At 45.6% G+C, this 24,830-nt stretch overlaps 1 protein-coding gene across 1 annotated transcript; it reads right to left on the bottom strand.

Annotated features, from left to right (window-relative positions):
• Positions 1 to 10,855: 10,855 nt before the first annotated feature.
• Positions 10,856 to 23,379, bottom strand: LOC109779945 (uncharacterized). The gene is made up of 3 exons (XM_020338543.4): positions 22,916 to 23,379; positions 17,618 to 17,698; positions 10,856 to 11,523 (listed from the first exon to the last, which is right to left on the bottom strand). The coding sequence occupies exons 1-3, from the start codon at positions 23,256 to 23,258 to the stop codon at positions 11,090 to 11,092; spliced, it is 858 nt and encodes a 285-aa protein (XP_020194132.1). The 5' UTR covers positions 23,259 to 23,379; the 3' UTR covers positions 10,856 to 11,089.
• Between the last annotated feature and the right edge of the window lie 1,451 nt (positions 23,380 to 24,830).

Genomic DNA, 24,830 nt, shown 5'->3' with positions numbered 1-24,830 from the left:
TAATCATAATGGGCTGAATCATGGATACTAGGTTAAACATATTTACACAGACAGAACAAGTCGAGTTCATACCAGTTTCTCTCTGCCACGGCCAGTTCATCGAATGTCGTCATTATTCCCTTTCACTTGCACGACCGAACGATATGAAAATAATAATAATAATAATAATAATAATAATAATAATAATAATAATAATAATAATAATAATAATAATAATAATAGTGCAAGAGTGTCGTGGACTAAGCTGGAATCTGCAAGATATTTTTTTTAACAAGAGAAGACAAGGTAAAATGTGCTCTTTATTAGTTCAACAATTATTCATATGAGAGCCACTGAACATTTTCATCGTGGTCTTCTCCTCGGTATAACTCAAATAAAAAGAAAAGAAATTTAGAGAAACATACTGAAATATTTTTGGAGTTTTTGGTTTTCTTGAACATGCAAACAAAAGAGAAAAGCAAAAACGAGAAAAACTATTTACACGGGAAAGCTCCCAACAAGCAAAAGAAGAACAAGGAAATCTTTTTGGGTTTCTTTTTAATATTACTACTAAGCATGCATAGAAAGTAAATTAACTATAACTAATTTTTTTGGTTTTTCCAAAAAAATTCAAACACACAAGAAGAAAGCAAGAAAACAAATCTAAGCATGGATGATACAATGAAAAAGTGTGGACACCGACTAATGGAATAAGTGAACATGAATGTAAAGTCAGTGGAAACACGTACTCCCCCAAGCTTAGGCTTTTGGCCTAACTTGGTAGTCGATCAATAGCCTGGAGGGTAGTAGGGGTGCTGAGGAGTGGGCATCCACTCGTCCCACTGCTGGGGCTCCTACTGTGCCGCCGCCACAGCAGCCTGAGCATTCCGGTAGGCGATGATGTCTGCAGGCATAATCCTATATCTGCCCCTGGCAACATAATCAAACAAAGCAGGTGCAGGCAGTGGAATAATATCACGAGTTTTAACGCTAAAAATGAGGTTATAAGGAATGGGAATGTCAGGATAATCTCGTGCAGGAAAATGGTGGTGTTCCATGGCTGCCCTGTCTAGGTAGACCTTGGTCAAAGGGTAATCATGAGGGCGTGTCTCTACCTCGAACTGAGCCGCCAAACGAGTAGCAAAAATCCCACCATGTATTTCACCTTGGGATTTATTAAGATGGAGGCGACGAGCTACAATAGCTCCCAAGCTATGGGTGTTGTCGCCCTCTAGTGCTCGGCGTAAAACAACAGAGTCTGGTGCACTGAGCGCACCTACTTTCTTTCTAGCAAGCAAGCACTTAGCAACAAATAAATCAAAATAATGTATGGCTGGAAAGTGTATGCTAGCTGTAGTGGTGGCTGACACCCCTCTCTCATTTCCCACTGTCAAAGTGCGATAAAAGTCCTCAAACCCAGCCGGCCTAGGCTCGGCTAAGCTCCCATCAGAAGGGATCAAGCATATATCACGAAATTCAGTAATTGGTATGTGATGGTTTTCAGCATATAAATCAAAACACACTTCATGAGGATTATTTCTAGGCAGGAAAGTAAAACTCTGAACAAAGATATTTGTGAGGATTTGGTGCTGGTCACACTCATCTGCGATGAAGTCGGTGAGGCCGGCGTTTGCAACATATTACATGAACTCCTGAAGAATTCCAGCCTCTTCCAGGAACAGGGTGTGCGGCCATTTGCACGGCCGTACCTCCGCCAACCTCCAAGGGTGGAGATCACTGTCAGGAGACTCCCCAATAACACCCTTGGAGTTCTTCTTAGAGCCAAACTTCCTGAAGATATTCATGTCTGCGTACAATTTTCTGAAAATAAAAATTTTGGGGTGACAAAAAATGGTCAACAGAACTTTATAAAATTGATAGCAACTACTCATAGGGATACATAGAAGCCATAGCAAGCATTCAAACTACTTAGAACACTAAGAATTTAACATACAAGCACATTTACAGCAGCACCAAGAGTAGCTAATTATTCAAAATATAAACCACTAAAGCAAAAACTAATTGGACAAATGGTGGAGTCGCATACCAAGCAACAATCCTCCGAAACAGTTTCAGAAATGGAGCTTCGAGCAAAGAGATCGGAATCCGCGGGTTTGAGCACAAGAACACGGGAGAGAGAGCAATGAAGATTTTTTTTTCTGGAGGTAAGTGATGATGTGGGATGAAGAGGTAAGTGAGGGGGCCCACGTGGGGGAACCACAACCCACCAGGGCACACCTGGGGTTCCTGGCGTGCCCAGGTGGGTTGTGCCCACCTGGTGCACCTCCCTCTGGTAATATTTGCACCAGAAATTCAGAAATATTCAGAAAAATCGTGTAAAATTTTCAGGGCATTTTGAGAACTTTTATTTTTTGGGTCATTTTTTATTGCACGAGAAATTCAGAAAACAGACAAAATAGGGCATTTTATTTTATTTGACTAATAAAAACAGAAAACAAAAGGTAAGGACAGAAGGTAGTGCTTACTAAATTCATCAACTTCATACCATTCAAAAATGATCCATTAATAAGGTTGCTCAGGTCTTATTAATAACCACTTTCGATTAGCATGAAAGCGAGGAACTTTTGTAAAGTCACTAAGTTACCTCAATGGGGATATGCATTTCCCCAACAATAAGTATTTCATATTTCTTTTTGACAATAGGTAAAGGTATTTGAAAACTTCCAATAGTGACCTTGCTTTTGTTGCAATCAATAACAGCCCCTGCAGTATTCAAGAAGGGTCTACCAAGGGTAATCGACATGTTGTCGTCCTCGGGCATCTCAAGTATAACAAAGTCAGTCAAAATAGTAACATTAGCAACAACAACGGGCACATCCTCACAGATACCGATAGGTATGGCAATTGATTTATCAGCCATTTGCAAAGATATTTTAGTAGGTGTGAGTTTATTCGAGTCAAGTCTTTTATATAAAGACAAAGGCATAACACTAACACCAGCTCCTAAGTCACACAAAGCAGCTTCCACATAATTCTTTTTGATAGAGCAAGGTATAGTTGGTATTCCCGGATCTCCAAGTTTTTTAGGTACTCCATCTTTAAAAGTGTAATTGGCAAGCATAGTGGAGATTTCAGCTTCTGGTATTTTTCTCTTATTTGTGATGATGTCTTTCGTATACTTTGCATAAGGAGGCATTTTCAAGATATCAGTCAAGCGAGTACGCAAAAAGACTGGCCTCAGCATCTCAGCAAAGCGTTCAAATTCTTCATCGTCTTTCTTTTTAGTTGACTTGGGTGGAAAAGGCATAGGTTTTTTAACCCACCGTTCTCTTTCTTTACCGTGTTTTCTAGCAAAAATGTCTCTTTTGTCATATCTTTTATTCTTAGGTTGTGGGTTATCAAGATCAACTAGTGGTTCTATCTCAACATCATTATCTGGTTCTTTATCATTGTTTGGTTGAGAGCCTTCATGAACCTCATCATTATCTTTTTCATTATCAGTAGGTGAGTGTTCATTACTAGACAGAGTTTCAACATCAGAGATAGAAGTTTCATTATCATTATCAGGAGGTTTTTCTATTTCAGGTTCACTAGAAGTATGCAAAGTCCTATCATTTTTCTTCTTCTTTTTCTTTTTAGAAGGACTAGGTGCACTAGTGTTATTTCTTTGTGAATCTTGTTCAATTCTTTTAGGGTGTCCCTCAGGGTAAAGTGGTTCCTGGGTCATTTTACCTCCTCTAGTTGCAACTCTAACAGCAAAGTCATGCATATTATGATTCATTTCATCAAGTAATTCTCTTTGAGATTTAGCAACTTGTTCTAGCTGAGTTTGAACCATAGAGGCATGTTTTCCCACACCTCTAACATCATTTGATATTCTAAATAACAAGTCACTCAAGTGAGCATTCATATCAGAATTATATTTCAATTGTTTCATAACATTTGCAATGAAATGATATTGTTTTCTAATATATTTTTCAAACTCATAAAGGCATTGACTAGGATGCATATTGTGAGGATTATCATTATCATTGAACTTCATTAAAGAATTTACCTCTACCACCTTAGGCAATGGTGGTGTATTAAGCCCATGTATTTCTTCAATAGGAGGTAAATTTTTAACACCCTCGGCTTTAATACCTTTTTCCTTCATAGATTTCCTTGCCTCTTGCATATCTTCAGGACTGAGATATAATATACCCCTCTTCTTCAGAGTGGGTTTAGGCGGTGGTTCAGGAATAGTCCAATCATCATAGTTTTTCAATATATTATTCAATAATTATTCAGCTTGTCCAACAGTTTGTTCCCTGAAAACACAACCAGTACAACTATCTAGGAAGTCCCTAGAAGCATCGGTTAGTCCATTATAGAAGATATCAAGTATTTCATTTTTCTTAAGAGGATGATCAGGCAAAGCATTAAGTAACTGGCAAAGCCTCCCCCAAGCTTGTGGGAAACTCTCTTCTTTAGTCTAAACAAAGTTAAATCCTGTAAGGCAGCTTGTTTCTTATGAGCAGAAAAATATTTTTCAAAGAAGTAATAAATCATATCCTGGGGACTATATCATTCAACTTAGTAAGATGTGCCACAACAGTTTCAGTTTCATAACCATAGAAAGGATCAGATTCAACCAAAGTAATTAGCTCTAGGTCGACAGAGAATTCATAATCCTTATCATCAAAAAAGATAGGTGAAGTAGCAAACTTAGGATCACATTTCATTCTAGCATTCAGAGATTTTTCTTTATACTTGTGTAGTAATTTCTCTAGATCATCTCTATCATTACAAGCAAGAATATCTCTAGTTGTTTCTTTACTCATAACATAACCTTCCGGTACCTTAGGCAATTCATATCTAGGAGGGCTAGTTCTAGCAGGTGTTTCAGGAGATTCGGTTTCAAGCTCATCATCAGATTCAGCAACATCATGTTGTATTACTCTAGCAATTTGTTCATCAAGAAGTTCACCAAGTGGCACATCATCATTATCAAGCAAGGTACTAGCATCATCATAAGCATCATTCATAATAGAAGTAGCATCATCAATAACTTGCGACATATCAGAAGTAATAGCATGTGGTGGTGTTGCAAGTTTACTCATAACAGAAGGTGAATCTAAAGCAGAACTGGATGGCAGTTTCTTACCTCCCCTCGTGCTTGAGGCAAATATCATAGTCTTAGGATCCTTCAGATTCTTCATAGTGATAAATTGATAATAATCCCAAGTGACTCAACAAATATAGCTATGCTCCCCGGCAACGGCGCTAGAAAAAGGTCTTGATAACCCACAAGTATAGGGGATCGCAACAGTTTTCGAGGGTAGAGGATTCAACCCAAATTTATAGATTCGACACAAGGGGAGCCAAAGAATATTTTAAGGTATTAGCAGCCGAGTTATCAATTCAAATGCACCTGGAGATTAATTATCTACAGCAAAGTGATCAGTAGCAAAGTAGTTTGATAGTTTTGATAGTAGTGACAACAGCAATGGTAACAGTAACAGTGATAGCAGTAATTTTGTAGCAAGCGTAACAGTGATGATATCAGAAGTAACTTAGCAGAAACAATATGGAAAAGTTCGTAGGCATTGGATCGGTGACTTGTTGGATGATATTCATCATGTGACAGTTATAACCTAGGGATTCGGTGCTAGCTCCAGTTCATCGATATAATGTAGGCATGTATTTCGTAAGTAGTCATACATGCTTTATTAAAACAACTTGCATGACATCTTTTGTCCTACCCTCCCGTGGCAGGGGGTCCATATTGGAAACTAAGAGATACTAAGGCCTCCTTTTAATAGAGAACCAGAACAAAGCATTAACACATAGTGAATACATGAACTCCTCAAACTACGGTAATCACCGGAAGAAGTCCCGGTTATTGTCACTCCGGGGTTACCGGATCATAACACGTAATAAGTGACTATAACTTGCAAGATCGGATCTAGAACATGGATATAATGATGATAACATAAACGGTTCAGATCTGAAATCATGGCACCCGAGCCCAAAGTGACAAGCATTAAGCATGGCAAAGTCATAGCAACATCAATTTAAGAACATAGTGGATACTAGGGATCAAGCCCTAACAAAACTAACTTGATTACATGATGAATCTCATCCAACTCCTCATCGGCCAGCGAGCCTACGAAGGAATTACTCACTCCCGGTGGGGAGCATCATGGAATTGGCGATTGAGAAGGGTTGGTGATGAAGAAGAACGAAGATCCCCCTCTCCGGAGCCCCAAACGGACTCCAGATCTGCCCTCCCGAGGAAGAATATGGCTTGGCGGCGGCTCCGTCTCGTGGATCGTGATAATTCTTTCTCCTTGATTTTTCTCCAAAAAAATAGGATTTTATAGCGATTACTCTGTTGGGCCCTGGCATTTTGAGCTTCATGTACCCGTAATGGGGTATGGCTTGAAAGCGTGCGAAGGCGTCCCGCCCCAAAAGGGTGTGGTATCCACTATTGAAAGGGGCCACGTCGAAGAGTAACTCCTCGGACCTATAATTATCAGGCGTGCCGAATACTACGTTGAGTTTAATTTTCCCCGAGCATCGCGCTTCTTGACTGGGGATAATACCTCGAAAGGTGGTACTGCTTTGCTCGATGCGACTCTTGTCCATTTGCATTTTGTCGAGCGTGTCTTCATAGATGAGGTTAAGTCCGCCGCCGCCGTCCATGAGCACTTTGGAGAGTCGAAAGCCATCCACAATTGGGTTTAAGACCAAGGCGGCTGGTGCTCGGACTGATCGGGCCCTTGGTTCGTTGTCAGCGGTGAAAGTTATTGCCGTATCGTTCCAAGGGTTCATTGCGGTTACTTGGTTGACTTCGGCGAGGTCGCGGAGCGCCCTTTTGCGCCGATTATTTGAAGAAAAGGTCTCTAAGACTGTAAATACGTTGAGATCGTCATCCTCCGAAGAGTGCTTCTCTGGGTAGTATTGGTGAGGATAGCCTCACCGCTCTTAGCCACTTGCTGGAGTACCCAACATGCCCGAAGGCTATGCGTTGGTTCGGTGCTCGGCGTCGTATGTATCTGGCATGGCTTGTCGAGCAGTTCGTCAAGGACGGTTTTATATCCCGTGAAGGGCTTGTTTTTCTTGTCAATTGGCTTATGATCGGATGCCTCGTAAGGGTGCATCTATTTTTCCCGTCCGGTGAGCTGCTTAAAGGCAGGAAGTTCCCACCGGGCTGTCTGGGCTTTCCCGGCGCTTTCCATCGTGCAGTACTTCTGTACTATGTGTGCCAAATCTGTGAGATGCGGTATGCGGCGGCAGTTGAGGGTATTGAGGATTCCCTCGTCCGTACAGTTGCGGCAAAAAACTGAAACTGCGTCGTCGTCGCAGCAATCTTTAATTTTGTTTTAACAAGGAGGAACCTGGCCAAGAAGTAATGGACCGTTTCTTGAGGCTGCTGCTGTACGTACATTAGGTCACATATGTCTGGAGGGCCTGAATTACTTGGGGAATATTGATTGTGGTGGGTGGGTGGACTAAAATCTGAATCCCGACCCACAATTGGATCCGAAGCTTGAAGAATCTCCGAGGTCACCAATTCAGGATCAGGAAGGTCCTGATGACTTCCGGGCTCAAAGCCTGGTACTATGTTCGGAGGACATGAAGTATCTTCCCGAGGATGGGTATCCGGCTTGCTGGGCTCGGAAATCCGAACATAGCAGGTTCTTAATTTAGGTGATGAAACGTCCTCGGCTCGTTCCTCAACGACCGCTACCATATGGGTGATCGATGGGGACTTGATTTCCCTCTGGTCGGGTTTAAGCCCAATCCGATCATAGTCTGTTGCGACCCCCAGGGCGGCGATGCGATCTAGCAGCTCGTTCAAGGACGAGACATCTGTCGGATCCATCTTTTCGAAGTGTTCGAGGCTGACGCGGAGATGATGTTTGGTAACTGTGGGGGCCGCCGTTGGCTTAACGGCCGAGCGCGCGCCCATGGTAAAACTGCCGAGCTGGAGGACTTGACCTGGAGTTAGGGTCCTTCCAGAAGTGATATCATCATTAATGGCAAGGCGAGCCATCGATCCTTCTATCGACAACACAAAGGAACTCTCAATGAAAGCACCAATGTCGGTGTCAAAACTGGCCGATCTCGGGTAGGGGGTCCCGAACTGTGCGCCTGAGGATCGAAGGTAACAAGGGACAAAGGGGGCACGATATTTACCCAGGTTCGGGCCCTTTTAATGGAGGTTAAACCCTACGTCCTGCTTGATTGTCTTTGATGAGTATAGGGGTTACAAGAGTAGATCTACCTCGAGATCGTAATGGCTAAACCCTAGCTGTCTAGCCTATATGAATTCTGATAGCCTCTATGGACTAAACCCTTCGGTTTATATACACACCGGAGGGGCCTAGGGTTGTACAGAGTTGGTTCGAAGAAGAAGGAAATTACATATCCGGACATCAATCTTGCTATCCACGCATAGGAGAGTCCTACCCGGACACGAGGGAAAGCCTTCTGCTTTATATCTTCACGGCCCATCAGTCCGGCCCACATCCAGTAGCCCGAACACCCGAGCACCCCCTAATCCAGAACTCCCTCAGCCTCCGCCTCCATGCCACCGCCCTGGATTTTCCCCACCCAGCTGGTCGCCGTTGCGCCAAAGGCGCTTGCAAAGAAGCAAGGGGCCGCCAAGCCGCACGGTGGAGGTGTGAAGCGGCCAATAGCGCAGGGCGGCAACCCGACGGGGAACCAACCTCGGCCAGCCAAAATCTCGAAGCCGGGCGCGGCAACGGCGGGTGATTTGCAGCCGCTGCCGACCTTGGCGTCCTCCTCTGGCACGAAACTCCTCATCCACCTCCACCGACGCTGCCAATGGCAACCACATCCAACGTGTTCGACGATTTGTGGAAATGGTAAAAAAATCGTATGTGCATTTGTTTGTTATCGATTCCCATAGAATGTGAAGTTGATTACGTGTACGTCCATTTATAGTCTTGATGATGAACCTTTCATGCGCGCGACAAATGTGACAAATGATGATTGTTCACATGATATGCATCACAAGAATATGAAACTCAACAATATTGCGATGAATATCTTGACATGGATGATGAGGGCTTCGTTATGAAGGGAAGAACCACAAATTATACCAACGTCGAAGATGTGTTGATTTGCATCGCATGGAAGAAAGTCTCTCAAGATGCAGCCGTTGGGACTGACCAATCCGCCAACACTTATTGGCAACGCATCAAGGAGTACTTCGATGAGCGCAACACTAGCGGACACTATCACTCAAGTGACTCTTTGTCAACGTTGGGACACCATCAACGCCGAATGTCAAAAGTGGGCTGGTTGCTTGGCAAATGTTGATCGCATGAACCCGAGTGGTTGCGGTGATAGTGACTTGGTAATAATCATTTGCTCTTGTGTGCTTTCTCTACTTTCCGCAATTGTTGAAATGTTGACCAATAATGACATGTTGGTTGTTTTTTTCTAAAAAAATGATTGCGCGAGGATTATTTTGAGATAAGAACAACAAAGGAGAGAAGAGGAAGAAGAAAGGAAGAGCTTTCACTTTTCATCATTGCTACAAAGAGCTCAAGGATGAGGAGAAGTGGAAAACTAGAGAAGTTTTCGATGCTTCGAAGAAGAAAAGTGTGGTGGTGGAGGATGAAGAAGATGGCCCCGGTGATGAGAAAAGGAGCCCCACCCCTCACTTGGCGACTAAATCGATAGGCCCGATGAAACTAAGAAAGTGAAGGAAACCAAGGCCGGAGACAATGATCTCAAAGAAGGATTTGATGTCATTGTCATGGCGAGGAAAGAGTATGCGGAAGAAAAAAGATTGTTGAAACTCAAAGAACTGGAGGAGAGGAGTGAAGCCGAGCGACAGAGGGCAGCAGTCGAAGAAAGGTTGGCGGCGGACGAGAAGAGAAAGGTTGAGCTTGAGGAGAGAAAGGCGATGGCCGAGGAGATGAAGATGGTGGAGGAGAAAGCACTCAAGTTTATGTTCGTGGACTTATCTACTCTTGATGCAAGGCAAAGGCGTATGTCAAACTTTGTCGTGATGAAATACTCATGAAGAAGCAAATGCTCATGAGAAGCATGATGGGAGGAGGAATGGGAGGTCCCATGGGCGGAGGAATGGGAGGTGGAATGGACAGGTACATGAACATGATGGGAGGTGCCATGAATGGTGCATTTGATGGAAACATGGGGGTGGCTTTGGTGGCAACATGGATGGTGGCTTTGGCGGCAACATGATGAGTGGCATGGGAGCTGGCTTCGACAGCAACATGATGAGTGGCATCGGAGATGGCTTCGGTGGCAACATGAGCGACATGAGAGGTGGCAATGAAGGTGCTTTTGATGGAGTTCGTGGCAATGAGACTTCAACGCAAGAAAACGTCGACAAAGCCATTGATGATGATCATACCACCGTCCATAATGACACTAGTGACAACGGAGAGGACGCAAACTAGGTGATGTCTATGTGCGTTTTTATTTATTGGATCAAGAGCTTCATTTGAGACAATTGACTTTTGCTCGTAGGATTTAAAACTATGGTTGATGATGCACTTTTGTTGATAGAATTATGAAAATTCAATGTGCAAATGCAGCTGTACCGCCGGCCGGTATTACATCTTTAGTTTGCATCTTCTATTGGAGTTACTCTTTTACTTCTTCCTATTGGAGTTACTCTTTTACTTCTTCGTTTTGCATCACCTGTTAGAGTTGGCACTTTTTTGAAGATGCAAAAAGCACCTTTTGGAGATGTAACTCTCCAAATTTGGGCTCTTATGTCACTGTTAGGCAATCCCAGGTCTGCTATCCAGCTTTTCCAACCCAAATGCGACATGGGCCCACTACAAGAGCATCTCATCCCATCAACCCGTCGTGGGAGAAACTCAACAAATTCCACCGACATGGGCACAAAGTAAAATAACAATGCGCATAAGATAGAGACTGCATTCCTATTTACTATTTCGTCCCCAGATTGAAATGGACGAATAGTAAGTGATCGAAAGAAAGGATCCCTGTATTTGGCTTGCTAACTAACCCCTCTTTTCGTTGCTCACCAGTGGAAAACGAACGAAATAACACACTTTAAGTCGTGGAACCCGAGCCACGCATTTACAACATCACCAAACCTCAAGGAATAAGTGAACTATGTACATCTGTTTATACATTAAGTCAGCTCTTGTAAATCATTTTCCTTCCTGTGCTGAACTGAAGCTTTCGGGGCAGGAGCATTGTGCTCTATATAGTCATCCAAAGCTTCCTCCTCCTCGTCTGAAGATAGAAGCGATGACCCCATCCATGTTTTGAAGCCATCGTTTACACGCCTCTGCGCATCTGAGGTCACCTCAATTGTGGTCTCGAGCATCTCAAGGCCCACAATATGGCTAGCATAATCGCCCTCCGCTGCCGCTTTCCTTCTCAAGAAGGCGGCTGTACCACCGTAAAGGATAACTAAACCCCATGCTGCAATTTCGTAGCACCAGAAGAGAGGAATCGAACAACTACTTCCAAGGGCCAGAAGCATTGATCCAAAGACTATTGCCATGAGACCAAATATGAGGGCGAAAACTGCATTCACTATAGCCAGGCAACGCATACCACCTGCAGTTCAAAGTTGATATTAATTATCTATGATAAGTATGGTTATGTGTGCGTAATAGGTCCTACACAAACTGATATGGAACTAATACTACCAAGCACAGCTATATGAAATTATCAGCCATATGAAATTATGTCAATTTATAACTGATGTGGTGATAAGTCGTTATATTAGATCAGAACAAATCTGCAACATGATCATGGCCATCGGATGATACAAAAGATTCAAGAGACAGAGTCATCAAAAACAGTTCGCTCCCCATTTATTACCCATTTTTACGACATGCCACTGCAATTAGTATAAATATATGAGTATTTCTTCATTCAAGCTCCTCATGATCTTGTGGAATCTCTGCCTTTACAAAGCAATGGAAGTGATGTTCACGAGAGTGAACAATCTCTGAGATTTATCATTGTCAGAGTAACTGTTGCAAACTAATAGCAAAATCTAGTAGGTGCAAATCCAGAGATATAGATTTTCTCCACTTATAACTGTGTTTAATACTCCCTCCGTCCAATAATATAAGAGCGTTTTTATACTAAACTAGTGTCAAAAACACTCTTATATTATGGGGTGGAGGGTGTCAAAAACGCTCTTATATTATGGGACGGAGGGAGTAGTTACTCCCTCTGTTAAGCGGAGAAGGATTTGTTAACGTAACTCACCTCACGGCTGGAATGACATGGCGATTGTGATGATACCAAAGGTGAACTCCCAGAAAAGGTGACGCAATTCAGGCCGATAAGTCTATGCAACGCTGTTTATAAAGTACTCCCTCTGTAAACTAATATAAGAGCGTTTAGATCACTACTTTAGTATTCTAAACGCTCTTATATTAGTTTACGGAGGGAGTACTTCCTAAGATGGTAGGGGGCAGTTTGAAGCTAATCTTGCCAGAGGTGATCAGTCCGACACAGATCTGCCACAGGTGTTCAGCCCAACACAGATTGCATTCATGCCAGGGCGACTGATTACAGATAACGTCCTGGTGGCCTACAAAAGCTATCACACCATTAAGAATAAGAGGGAAGGGAAAGGATTGTGTGCTTTAAAACTGGATAAGCACAAAGCCTATGATCGAGTTGAGTAAACATTCTTAAAGGAGATAATGTTGAAACTGGAATTCCATGAGAATTGGGTCAATCTTGTGATGCATTGCGTCTCAACAATGGAGCACCGTGATCGTTTCAATAATGAGACCACGAGTTTTTAACCTACAGGGTACTGAGGCAGGGAGATCCCTCGTCGCCCTACCTCTTCCTGCTATGCACAGAGCACAGAGGGACTGACTGTTATTATCCCACGAAGAAGAAAATGGGAATTTGCATGGTATTAGGGTATGTCAGAATGCTCAGGCTATCAGAAATTTGTTTGCGGATGATTCCGTGATTCTTATGAAAGCCATAACCAGAATGTGGAGTGTTCAAAATCTCTGCTCGAGTCTTATTGCGAGGACAGACAGAGGGTGAGCATTGAAATATCCAGTGTTTTATCTTCAGCCCCAATACTGAAGTGGTGTTAAGGGGCAGATTTGTAGAACCCTGAACGTTACGACTGAGGCACTTAATGACAGATACTTGCGGTTGCCAGCTACAGTGGGCAAGGACAGAACTGACTGCCTTCCGTACCTAGTTGATCTGAGTGAATAAGAGGATTAAGGAGTAGAATGAGAGGTTTTTATGGGCTGGAGAGTAAGAAGCCCTTCTCAAGTCAGTTGTACAGGGTTCTCAAACAAAATCTTGCACTTCCAGTCCCATGTCGGAGCCGATCCCGGTGCCTGCTGCCACCTCCCTCCACAAACTAACTCGTTCCACTCCACCTTCCCCAAGCCCACTCACACCGACTACCCCCCGTGAGTGTGTCCTTTGACTTTGCCACAGTGCTGCTTGGATCGGCGGGCAAAGACTTGGTGCTTTCTAGCCCGGAGTCGGTTGACTCTAGGAGGCGCTCTAGGCCAAGGTGTATGGCATGGTGTCTGACCTCAAAGGGAAGCAGGTCGTCGCAGATCAAGGTGCTCTATCTTTCAAGGCTATCGTCAATTGTGGTTGCACCAAATCCCATCCTCTCAAACAGCTCATCGAAAGAAGGAGGGATGGATTTAAGGATTGAAGTCAGGAATAAGCAGGGTAGTCGCTCTTCCAGAAGAGCCCCCCCCCCCCCCCCCCCAACACACACACACACCCCACCACCACCCACATTACAACTTGATTATGGACCAACACAGAGGACTGGCGTGGGAAGGACGCCAGCAGCGCACAGCACCAGCAGCACTCGGACGAGCAGCAGCCACACAACCAGGCGTTGACCTGCAGGCAAAGCAGCGGACCAGAGCGAGCATGAGCTGGTTGACCTGAAGGGCAACCTGGTCCAGTGGGAGACCTCCAGCAAGAGACCTGCAGGGCGGAAGACCTGGACACGTGCACCGCTCCTGGCCTGGTCAGGAGCATTGACCCTTAGGGGCAACGCAAACACGTGGAACCGGCACAGCTGGATCTGGACGGGAGAGCACAGAGGCAGTGGGCGTCGGGTGGCACGTCGGGAGCAGCACGCAATGGCAACGGCGGTGGCCAGCGCACAGGTCGTCAAGCTGGAGTAGAGGCGGCCGGATCAGGTCCTAGCGGCCTCCGGGCGGCTGAGGGTGGAATCCGGCGGATGGGGCGAGGATCCGGCGAAGTGAGGCAGCGCAGCCTGATCTGGAGGGCGGCGGGACGAGGCGTTGACCAGCGCGAGCGTCATGGCGAGTGAATCGGGTTGGGAGTCTGGAGCGCGGGGCGGGCGACCTGGAGCGGATTAGGTCGGGTCGCTGCACTGGATAAGGTCGGGAAGCTTGGAGGACATGGTTAGGAGTGTACCTATTGGCGAGAAGTTCTTCATAAGAGGAAACCTCAATGGCCATGTGGCTACATCTAACATAGGTTTTGAAGGGACACATGGGGGCATTGGATATGGCAGCGGGAATCAAGGAGAGGATGTATTAAGCTTCGCTTTAGCTTACGACATGATCGTAGCTAACACCCTTTTTAGAAAGAGAGAATCCCATCTAGTGACTTTTAGTAGTGGACAACACTCTAGCCAGATTGATTTCCTCCTCTCGAGAAGAGAGAAGAGAAGACAGGCGTACTTGCCTAGATCGTATGGTGGAACCTGGAGAGAGTGTTGTCCCTCAACATAGACTTTCGCTTTCGAATTCGTTCCAACAGGATAAGCGCACCAAAGTCGCTAGAACGAAGTAGCGGAAGCTCAAGGGGGAGGCAGCTCAGGCTTTGAAGGAGAGGGAGGAAGGAGGTGATGCAAACAATATGCGGATGAAGATGGCGACTTGCATTCGAAAAGTAGCTACATAGGAGTTTGGGTTGACCAAGGGTAGTACAAGCGAAGCTAAAGATACCTGGTGGTGGAGCGATGATGTCCAGAAGGCTATTAAGAAGAAAGACTGTTTCAGACACCTACACCTAAATAGGAGTGTAGACAACATAGAGAAGTACAAGGCGGCGAAGAAGACTGCAAAGCGAGTTGAAAGTGAAGCAAGGGGTCGGGCGTACGAGGACCTCCACCAGCGTTTAAACACGAAGGAAGAGGAAATGGACATCTATAAGATGGCCAAAATCTAAGAGAGGAAGACAAGGGTCGTCAACTAGATCAAATGCATCAAAGACGGAGCATATCGACTTCTGGTGAAGGACAAGGAGATCAAGCATATATGGCGAGAGTACTTCGACAAGTTGTTCAATGGAGAGAATGAGAGCTCTACCATTAAGTTGGACGACTCCTTTGACGATACGACAGACGTTTTGTGCGACAAATCTAGGAGCCCGAGGTTTGGGAGGCTTTAAAAAGGATGAAAGGAGGCAAGGCAATGGGCCCTGATTGTATCCCCATTAAGGTGAGGAGAGGCCTTGGGGGCATAGCGATAGTAGGAAGAGGATTTGGAGCACTCAGGTGCGCTCCAACCCCACTATATGAGTATTAAATTCAAAAACAAACATGAGAAATTCAAAAAGAAACTGGAATTTTGGGATATCAAACCTAGGTGCCCAATCTACACCGGTTTGATATCCCAAAACTGCAAGTTTTTTTTATTTTCTTGGTATTTTTAAATTTTAATAGTTATATAGGGGTGAGGAGCTCCTGTGTATTTCCCAACGATAGTATGGCTAACTAAACTTTTCAATCTCATTTTTCGGTCAGACAAGATGCTCGAAGAATGGAGGCGGGGTATATTAGTACCAATCTTCAAGAACAAGGGGATGTTCAAAGTTCTACTAATTATTGTGGAATTAAGCTGATGGGCCATACAATGAAGCTATGGGAGGGAGTCATTGAGCATCGCTTAAGAAGAATGACAAGCGTCACCAAAAATCAGTTTGGTTTCATGCGTGGGAGGTCAACCATGGAAGCCATGCTCTTGGTACGACAACTTATGGAGAGATAAAGGGAACAAAAGGACTTTCATATGGTATTCATTAACTTGGAGAAGGCCTACAGTAAGATACCACGGAATGTCATGTGGTGGGCCTTGGAGAAACACAATGTCCCAACAAAGTACATTGCCCTCATCAAGGACATGTACGATAATGTTGCTGGCAACACTGATGACTTCCCAATTGAAATAGGACTACACCAAGAGTTAGATTTCAGCCCCTATCTTTTTGCATTGGTAATTGGTGAGGTCATAAGGGATATACAAGGAGATATCCCATGGTGCTTTGCGGATGATGTGCTGCTAGTCGACGATAGTCGAACAAGGGTTAATAGAAAGTTAGGGCTGTGGAGACATGACTTAAGAATCAAAAGGTTTTAGCCTTAGTAGAACTAAAACTGAGTACATGACGTGTGATTTCAGTACTACTAGGCGCGAGGAGAAGGAAGTTAACCTTGATGTCGGTGGTACCTCAGAAGGACACCTTTCGATATTTGGGATCAATGCTGCAGAAGGATGGTGATATCGATGAAGATGTGAACCATTGAATCAAAGTTGGATGGATGAAGTGGTGCCAAGCTTCTGGTGTTCTTTGTGGTAAGAGAGTGCCACAAAAGCTAAAAGACAGATTCTATAGGACGGCGATTCGACATGCGATGTTGTACGGCGTTGAATGTTGACCAACTAAAATGCGACATATCCAACAGCTAGGTGTAGCAGAGATGTGCATGTTGAGATGGATATGTGGCCACACAAGAAAGGATCGGGTCCAAATTGATGATATATGTGATCGTTGATGTGGCACCGATTGAAGAGAAGCTCGTCCAACATCGTTTGAGATGGTTTGGGCTCACTTGTGCATTTTAAAACCGAACCAAAAAACCATATCGAAAATAAACGAAACCGAAACAATTTTATGGTTTTTATGGTTTCTGGTTTCAGTATGGTATGAACTTTTCATACGGTTTTGAATTTTGGTTTTTATGGTATATACCAAAAAATCGAACAGTTAACCGAAGTAAAATATATATTTATATTTCTTGAGGTGAACAACCATAAGTAGTCATTCTTCTTGTACAGGAGCCAGATTCCCTGCTAAGCAGGTCCATTTTCTTGTAACGTATTCATTTTTCTCTTAAAATAATGCTAAGCACATGCATATATACTTATATATAGTTATATATTGTTTGTTTGCATAAAAAGGTATGTGTTTTAAGTCATAAATTTGTATACATCTGTATCTAGACAAATCTAAGACAAGTAATATGGATCGGAGGGAGTATGTCATTTTTAAATTTGCGTCAACTTTGGTTATTATGGTATATACCAAAACCATACCGAAATAATTTGGTATATACCAGAATCAAACCGTATCTTAAATTCATACCATACTTATCGAAGTACTAATACCGTACAAAATAAAAACCGTATAAACCAAACCATATAAAACCGAATGCACAGAGTTAGTTTCGGCATATACAGCGCAGGCTTTCTAGAAGTGGATAGCAGACGGTTAACGTGTACTGATAATGTCAAGAGAGGTCAAGGTAAACCAAACTTGACAAGGAAGGAATCAGTAAAGAGAGATCTGAAGGACCGAAATATCATCAAAGATTTCTCTCCTGATCAATGATGTAACAGTTATCACAAGCTAATGTCAAAAAAAGAAAACTCACCTCTTCTAGAAGCGCAGAAGTTATTCTCAACAATGCAAATGAACGGATGCCTCCTTGGAGCAGCATATGCAACAGATATTCCTGAAAATATCTATTAGTTTAATATTAAAGAGCATTAAAGAGCAGGAAAGAAGACTTTGTACCAAAGTACAGAGAAAAATGGATACAGCACAAAGAAAGATATATTGCCTAATGCAAAATATACATAAATATTTTGTTTGCGGAGAAAACTGTAGTTACATATAAAACCTGAAAAAAGAAGGAATTCACGGCATAAAATTGATGTGCATCATCTATAGATACTCGAATTATAGTACAACAGAAAATCTAAAAATCTACCACAACCTCTCTAAAAATTATAGCTAAATTTTTTTAAATAATACATTTTTTTAATTAATTTACAGAAATAATGCATGGCTCAGATATATTACACAAATAATACGGCGTTGTCTTGGGGCAAGACGACTGGAACTAATCGTCCTCCTGTAAGATGATTAGTCCTAGTCATCCTCCCGCAAGATGATTACCACTAGTCGTCCTCCCTCAAGATGATTGGAACTAGTCGTCTTCCCTAAAGATGATTGGAACTAGTCATCCTCCCTCAAGATGATTGGTCCTCACTCCAGTCTGGACTAATTTTCCGCAACACTTTTTCATAATATGTTCCCGCCAACCCTTTCCTGCCATCTTCTTTCCCGCCAACCCTTCCTTTCCTGCCAACTTCGTTCCCGCCATCCCTTTTCCGCCATCTTCTTTCCCGCCAACCCTTCTGTTCCCACCATCTTTCTCTTCTTGACATATAACACCCCCCCCCCTACAGAAAGGTTGGTAAGCATTGCATTGTAATCTCGTCAAGATGTCTGATTATCCTTTTGATCGTAGTTTCCACCTGAGTATGTCAAAATGTCTTCTGAGGTTAGCCATCAATTTCAAGATAGACAATAGGATAGTTCAATGGGACGAACTCATCAGTAGTGACACCATACTAAATGAGTTGGGTCACGCATTAAGTAGGTGCGGATGGCCTGCAAGGACCTTTGAGGAGATACGGAAAGAACTTCTCAGGTTGCATCGAAGGTGGAAGAAGCAACAGCATAAGAGTGCAACTTTCATAGAACCAATCATCTTGAGGGAGGATGACTAGTTCCAATCATCTTGAGGGAAGACGACTAGTTCCAATCGTCTTGAGGGAGGACGACTAGTGGTAATCATCTTGAGGGAGGACGACTAGGACTAATCATCTTGCAGGAGGACGATTAGTTCCAGTCGTCTTGCCCCAAGACGACGCCATATTATTTGTGTAATATATCTAAACCATGAATTATTTCTGTAAATTAATAAAAAATATTATTTGAAAAAAATAACTAGATCTCTTTCCATTCAGGATATGTTCTATGAACTAGATCTCTTTCCATGGAGGATATGCATCATCTATATTCCCCAAGGGAAAAGCTGCACGAGGTACCGCGCAACCACGCTATCCACATGGCCATAGTTTTTTCTGGCCGTGTGGTGCGTTGAATTTGACCCAAAGTGGCCGGTCCTTCCCAGGACCTGCGCAAGCGGGGGCTACGTGCACCGGGCTGCCCTTTTTATTTGATGCGTCGAATTTGACCACGGATTGACAGGCTATAGCCCTCCTGCACGAGGCCTCCAAAGCCTCACCAGGACCTTAAAAACTCAGATGATGGAGGTCCCACACAGCTCGGTCCCCCTCCCTCACTCCTCACCCTCCCTCTATCGCATCGCTTCCCCCCCCCCCCCCCCCAGAGCTCTCTCCCGGTCGACGTCAGCCATATCCCAAGTTCCCAAGTTGCTCCAGCTCGCGTCCCTGCTAACCCAATTCACTATATTTTGATCAGAGAAAATAAATTGTTTGTTGGAATAAGGCAGACAATATGCCATTGGAAAGATATTGATTAGGCGAAACTTTTTTCGTGTAGAACACTTTCTGAAATTCCCTACGGGCTAAGAGCAGTTTTGGAAAAACAAACGGCATTGTCAGACCTTTTATGCCTGGAGCGCTACAGGAACACGTTAACTGCTAGGGGATGACTAAGCTAACTGCCGGCATCGAAGATACCAATATTTTGCTTCGTTCACTTTTTATCTGGGTCACGCTTGTTAGCATAATCTAGTCGCCCCGCCCCTTAGCTAAATAAGTGCGTAAGGCACACAGTTGATTTCGCGTGCCATGGCAACGGTTTTCGGCTGCCATGACAGCCGAATTCTTGGCAGCATTTTTTCTGTTGGTTAGCTCTTCTTTCATTTTCTGTTGGACCAACGCCTCAGGACGCTGCAGTCCGCAGTCCGCGGTCAGAGACCCAAGGTGAGCAATAACAAGGCAGAGGGCAGCCAGGAGCGCCGCGGCTCGTGAAAGGCGCCACCGGCCCGTGGTGCTCCTACTCGCTGGGTAGCAGGGCGAAGACGGCCAATGGCGGGCGGTGACATGGGGCAACTGGATCCCAGACACCACGGGGAAGTAGTGCTAGAGGCCGAAGGCTGGCCGTCGCGCGCTCACGGGGCAATGGTGGCAAGGGAGGGGAGGGCAACCGGATCCGCCAGCATCGCATGGTCTGGGGAGGCGTTGGAGGTGGCGCTCGACCGGTGCCTGGGAGGCACGAGGAGTGGATCTGGAGCACAGGGGGAGTGGGGAGGAAGAAGGAGGGCGGCTAGGGGGGTTTTTTGGCTGGCGTTGGTGATACAGGATAGGGTGCGGTGGTCAAAAACAAGGAAGAAGAAGGATGGGGAGGCGAGGGATGGGGATGCTCGCCTGGAACCAGGCGGAGGGGAACCGCACGGTCGCTGACGTGGGGAAGGCCGAGCACGGCATCGCTGCAGCCGAGAGCAAACCAGAGCTCACTCGCTCCCTTCGGGAAAAGAAACAAGACAGGGGAGGAATTGTTTATTGGGGGTGCAGAATAATTCTGCTGCAACTCTTAAAGGGGGGGGTGCACAATATTCCCGCCCTACAAAGTTTATAGGTTCGTGATTTGGTGGTAACTAAAAACATACAGTTTACGCAACACATTAGATAAGGTCACTGCAAGAGAATTCCAGACTCTGGAGTTTTCTGGTTGTAACAAGTACCGTAGATCCATGCGAATTACTACATTCATTAATAGACAGAAAACATGTGTAAAGAGGAAAACAATCAGGGTGGTTTATTGATCAGTCAGAGCAGCACAGATCTCATCATTATTTGTCACATTATTCTATTTAAAGGTCGTTGCTCCATCAACATATATTCCCCTGAGCAGCTAAGAATCCTGAAGTAGAGATATAAATACCACTGTTGTAAGAACAGCCACTTAACATGCATAGGCGCTAAGCACTATCCTCCCACCTCGTCTGAACAGACACTGCATACCACCTGCTACCCGCCTATCATTTATGCATTTTTAGGATACTGGAAAAGGGTTTTGTCCCTTAAAAATAAGGGCATACGAAACCAAGTGATAACCACATCGCGATGTGATGAGATCATGAGAGTAAAAGCAAATACGTGAGACTTGGTATATTGGTATAGTAAGCAGATGTTACCAAAACTTAATCTTCGGAAATTTCTTCTATTAACTAGTTGTCTCTGCTTAATGTATATGTACCTTCTAAATCATAACTAGAAATACAATATAACTGCATCATCAAATTCCATCTTTTCCGGTTAATTCAATCTCAAAGCAGCCAGAATGTTCATCATCAAGAAAAGGAGGTTCAATACTCCTGTAATTGTAATGCTCGTCACTTGAATAAGTTAGAAAGAACGTAGTAGCAGGGTCTTGAACAGATAAGTCACGCAGTGCTAAAAGACCAAGGCAATCATCAAGCAGGAAAGACTCCTTTGGTGTTGCGGTAGTGCTAAAAGTGATTGGTCTGCTTACCTAGATTATCATCTTAATATTATAATCCTACCTGGTTGATTCTTCTTCTTCCATGTCACCTTAGATCCCCAAAACCTTATGTCTTTCATTTCTCCCTGTCCTAGCCATAATATTTGTTTTGCAAGTGTACTATCCCAAGATTGCACTTCTATTCATAGCTATAGCACATCACTCAATCATGCAATTCAAAGAAACGGTTTACTAATGTCACCAGCAAAACGCGTTTCATAAACAAAAACAGTCTTCGGGTGCCCATTTATGGTAAAATGCACGTATGACCCAGCATCATAAAGTATTAGCCAAGCTTATAGCGCACTGCAAGATGAAGATTCAACCACTTTGTGCATCCAGACAACGGCGGAGCTATGTAGAACCTTGAGGGAGCCGTGCCCCCCCCCCCCCAGCCCAAATGAGAATTTTTTTACTAGGTACTCAGTAGTAATGGCCCATCATGCCTCTACATGCACGCACAAGCCATCTTGGCATCATCACGCACGCAGCCACGCACACTTCCAGGCTCGGCTGCTGCTTCGTCTCTGTTCCCCAACTAGGCAACCACGCTCACGCACGTCTGCTCGCCTCCATCCATGAACCAGGCAACCAGCTGCCCTGCCGCCACTCCCTTGATGCCGACGCCGACTAGAAGCTCACCTGATCCGTGCGCCGCCGGCGGCAAACATCCCGACGAAGCATGTTGAGGCCGGCCGCTCCTCTTCGGCTCTTTGCCACTGGCCTGCCCGGTCCAGTGGTCGTCTATGTCAGCTGGCCGGCCAGCTACCCATCGTCACCGGCCGTTCCGCCCCATACGAATTTGTTAGTCCCCTGTACCCACCTTAAACTATTAGAATTTGGATCCCCATCCCTGTGTGTAGTGAATTAGAGTACGACAGTGAAATTGGGAAAAGTGTTTGGGAAACACTAAAATTTAGTACTACCTCGGTAAAGAAATATAAGTTCATTTAGACCACTAAAGAGGGAGTAATTAGAATGCCTATTCATCTGATCTAATTGGGGATTTGTTTTGTTTCTTGCATCGCAGATTTGTTCTCTTGAGTCTTAATTTGGGACTCAAAAGCAACGGCTCAAAAGGATACTGATAAATTTGTCAGGAGGCCACAAGTTCTGTTTTGTTGTGGTTCTTTAATTTTTCCTTTTTGCTATTGGCCCCCCAATAGATTTTTGTCAAGCTCCGCCACTGCATCCAGAGTTCCAGAGATACCTCGTTTTACCACTAAAATCGTTCGCATGCAACAACACAATCTCCAACACGGGAGGTTTTTCATGATTTTTGGAATTCCTAAAGAGCGGTGAAGCAGTGGGATCACTAATCGTCAAATACAGATAACTGCCTAAGAAAATTAACACTGTAACCAGAGAAATCTGAGCATTACGACAAACAGCACGAGCACTGACTCACCTGATACGAGGTAAGCGGCGGATGTGGCGAAGAGGACAGCGGATGGCACCAAGACGACCATCCAGTAGAAGTCGGCGGCCTCGGCCGTGGTCATGTAGAAAGCCCCGCCTCGATATCGATACGCCTCGGGCTCCTCCTCCCGGCTGCTAGCAGCTGCCGGGAGCGCCTCCAGCATGCGGCGCTCCCGGCAGAAGGGCCGGTCCGCGGGCTCGGCGGGAAACACGATCCCGAGGCTGATCCCCACCGCGGCAACGGTAGCGAAGGCGACGCAGGCGGCAGCCGCCGCTGCTAGCGGCAGCGCGCGCTCCTCGTCCCGCAGCGCCTCGTACGCACCCCGCGGCATGATGGCCTGCCGCAGAGCGTCGCCGAGCAGCGCCGTCGCGGTGGTGCAAGAACGGTTCGGTGCTTCGGTTGGTGGAGGCTACAACCCTAGACCGAGCTGGTGCGGGATTTTTTTTTTTTTGAAAGGCTGGTGCGGGAATTTTGGTGTTGCGTTGTTCCGCGACTACAGCCGCGCCCCAAACGCCCCCAGACGATTTTTGAGCGCCATCGCCTAAAAATTGGTCTACCGGTGGACCCAGGCCGAACCCGACGCGCTGGGACGCCGGGGCAAGCGATTTTTGACGTGAAAGAACTGCGGGGCCGCCGTTTCAGCGACACTCGCCTCGTCATCCTCACAACGCCTTGGTTTCCCGCGGGGAATCAATGCCAAGGCAGCCGCCGGTCAGCCTTCCACTGATTCCTCACGGGCAGTGCGGCGACGCCCCCCTCCCGCTACGCGTACACATGTCGTCCACCCCCGGCCGCTATAAAGCAACGCCTCCCTCTCGCCTGTGACCACACACTGCCCACAGCCGGCGAGCTTTGACTCTCTCTCCCCGTGGGCAGCCGCCGCCGATGTTCCTCTCCTCTCTCCTCGTGCCCAACCACGACGATGGGCGAGCGTTCCCCCGGCAATGGGGTGGTGGCCAATGGCTTCGGCCGTCGCTCGTTGCACGAGTGGGAGCCCACTTGCTGTTCGGGGCGAACATCCCAGCACCTTCCGACATGCGCGCGCCGGGGCGGTGGAAGCTCAGCGCCAGTGGCGTCCCCATCCCCCGCTGCCCGACGTCACTGTGCGCCCCGACTACTTCGCCGACGAGGTCGACTGCGTGCGAGTGTCGCTGACGGAGGAGCAGCGGGCCCTCCGGCAGTACGCCGACGCCAACCACGAGGCGTTGGCGGCGTACTTCCAGCAACGGCAGGCGCAGCGGCTGGCCTCCACCGACAACGCGCCGGTGGTGCGCGGGACCAAGAACAGCGAGGGCCGCCGCCTGTGGCGGGGCGCCTCAGCTGCACGCTCCACGCTGTTCTCCGGCACCTCGAGAGCGGCAACGACCCGCCATTGACGTACCCTGCCACCCCAATCCGAAGCGGCGGCCAATGGATGCCGAGGAGGACGGCATCCTCTTCTTCCTTGATAGAGGCAAAGGTGTCCCGTCTTCGATGAGATGGTGGCTATCGTTTTGGACGAAGTCGACTTTGATGATCCGACTACGAAAGTGCGAGGACGTCGCGCCTTACCAATCGCTAAACCAACTCCGAGAGGTTATTGACCTGTCGGAGCACGATCAACCTGACCACGAAGGTCTGTTTCCTGCAGGCAAACGAAGAACAAGTAAGAAACTAAGATTGCAATCTGGATATTGCGAATATAAGAGGAAAGCTTTATTGATCAAGGTGGGGTTCTGTGACGCCTTTGTCTGGTCGTTGAACACAAACGAAGTCCGCGAAGTTGCAGCTATGGCGACTTTAATCTAAACAAAACTCAAAGTCTAAACGACGCCTAAGGGTTGTATATATGAAGGAAGAGGGGGGGAATTTCGTGGCCCTTGGAGGAAGGGTCCGAAACCAACCCTAACTCTTGTTTCCCCAC

This window comes from Aegilops tauschii, chromosome 6 (genome assembly GCF_002575655.3).
Source record: "Aegilops tauschii subsp. strangulata cultivar AL8/78 chromosome 6, Aet v6.0, whole genome shotgun sequence".
Classification (NCBI taxonomy): Eukaryota; Viridiplantae; Streptophyta; class Magnoliopsida; order Poales; family Poaceae; genus Aegilops; species Aegilops tauschii.
This window is presented reverse-complemented; position numbering and strand designations above follow the sequence as displayed.

Excerpts from the sequence above, each read along its gene's own strand:
- LOC109779945 (XM_020338543.4), bottom strand. The coding sequence starts at position 23,258 with ATGCCGCGGGGTGCGTACGAGGCGCTGCGGGACGAGGAGCGCGCGCTG. Across the intron at positions 17,699-22,915 it reads CGCCGCTTACCTCGTATCAG|GAATATCTGTTGCATATGCT; the intron begins GTGAGTCAGTGC and ends AGATATTTTCAG. Across the intron at positions 11,524-17,617 it reads CTTCTGCGCTTCTAGAAGAG|GTGGTATGCGTTGCCTGGCT; the intron begins GTGAGTTTTCTT and ends TTTGAACTGCAG.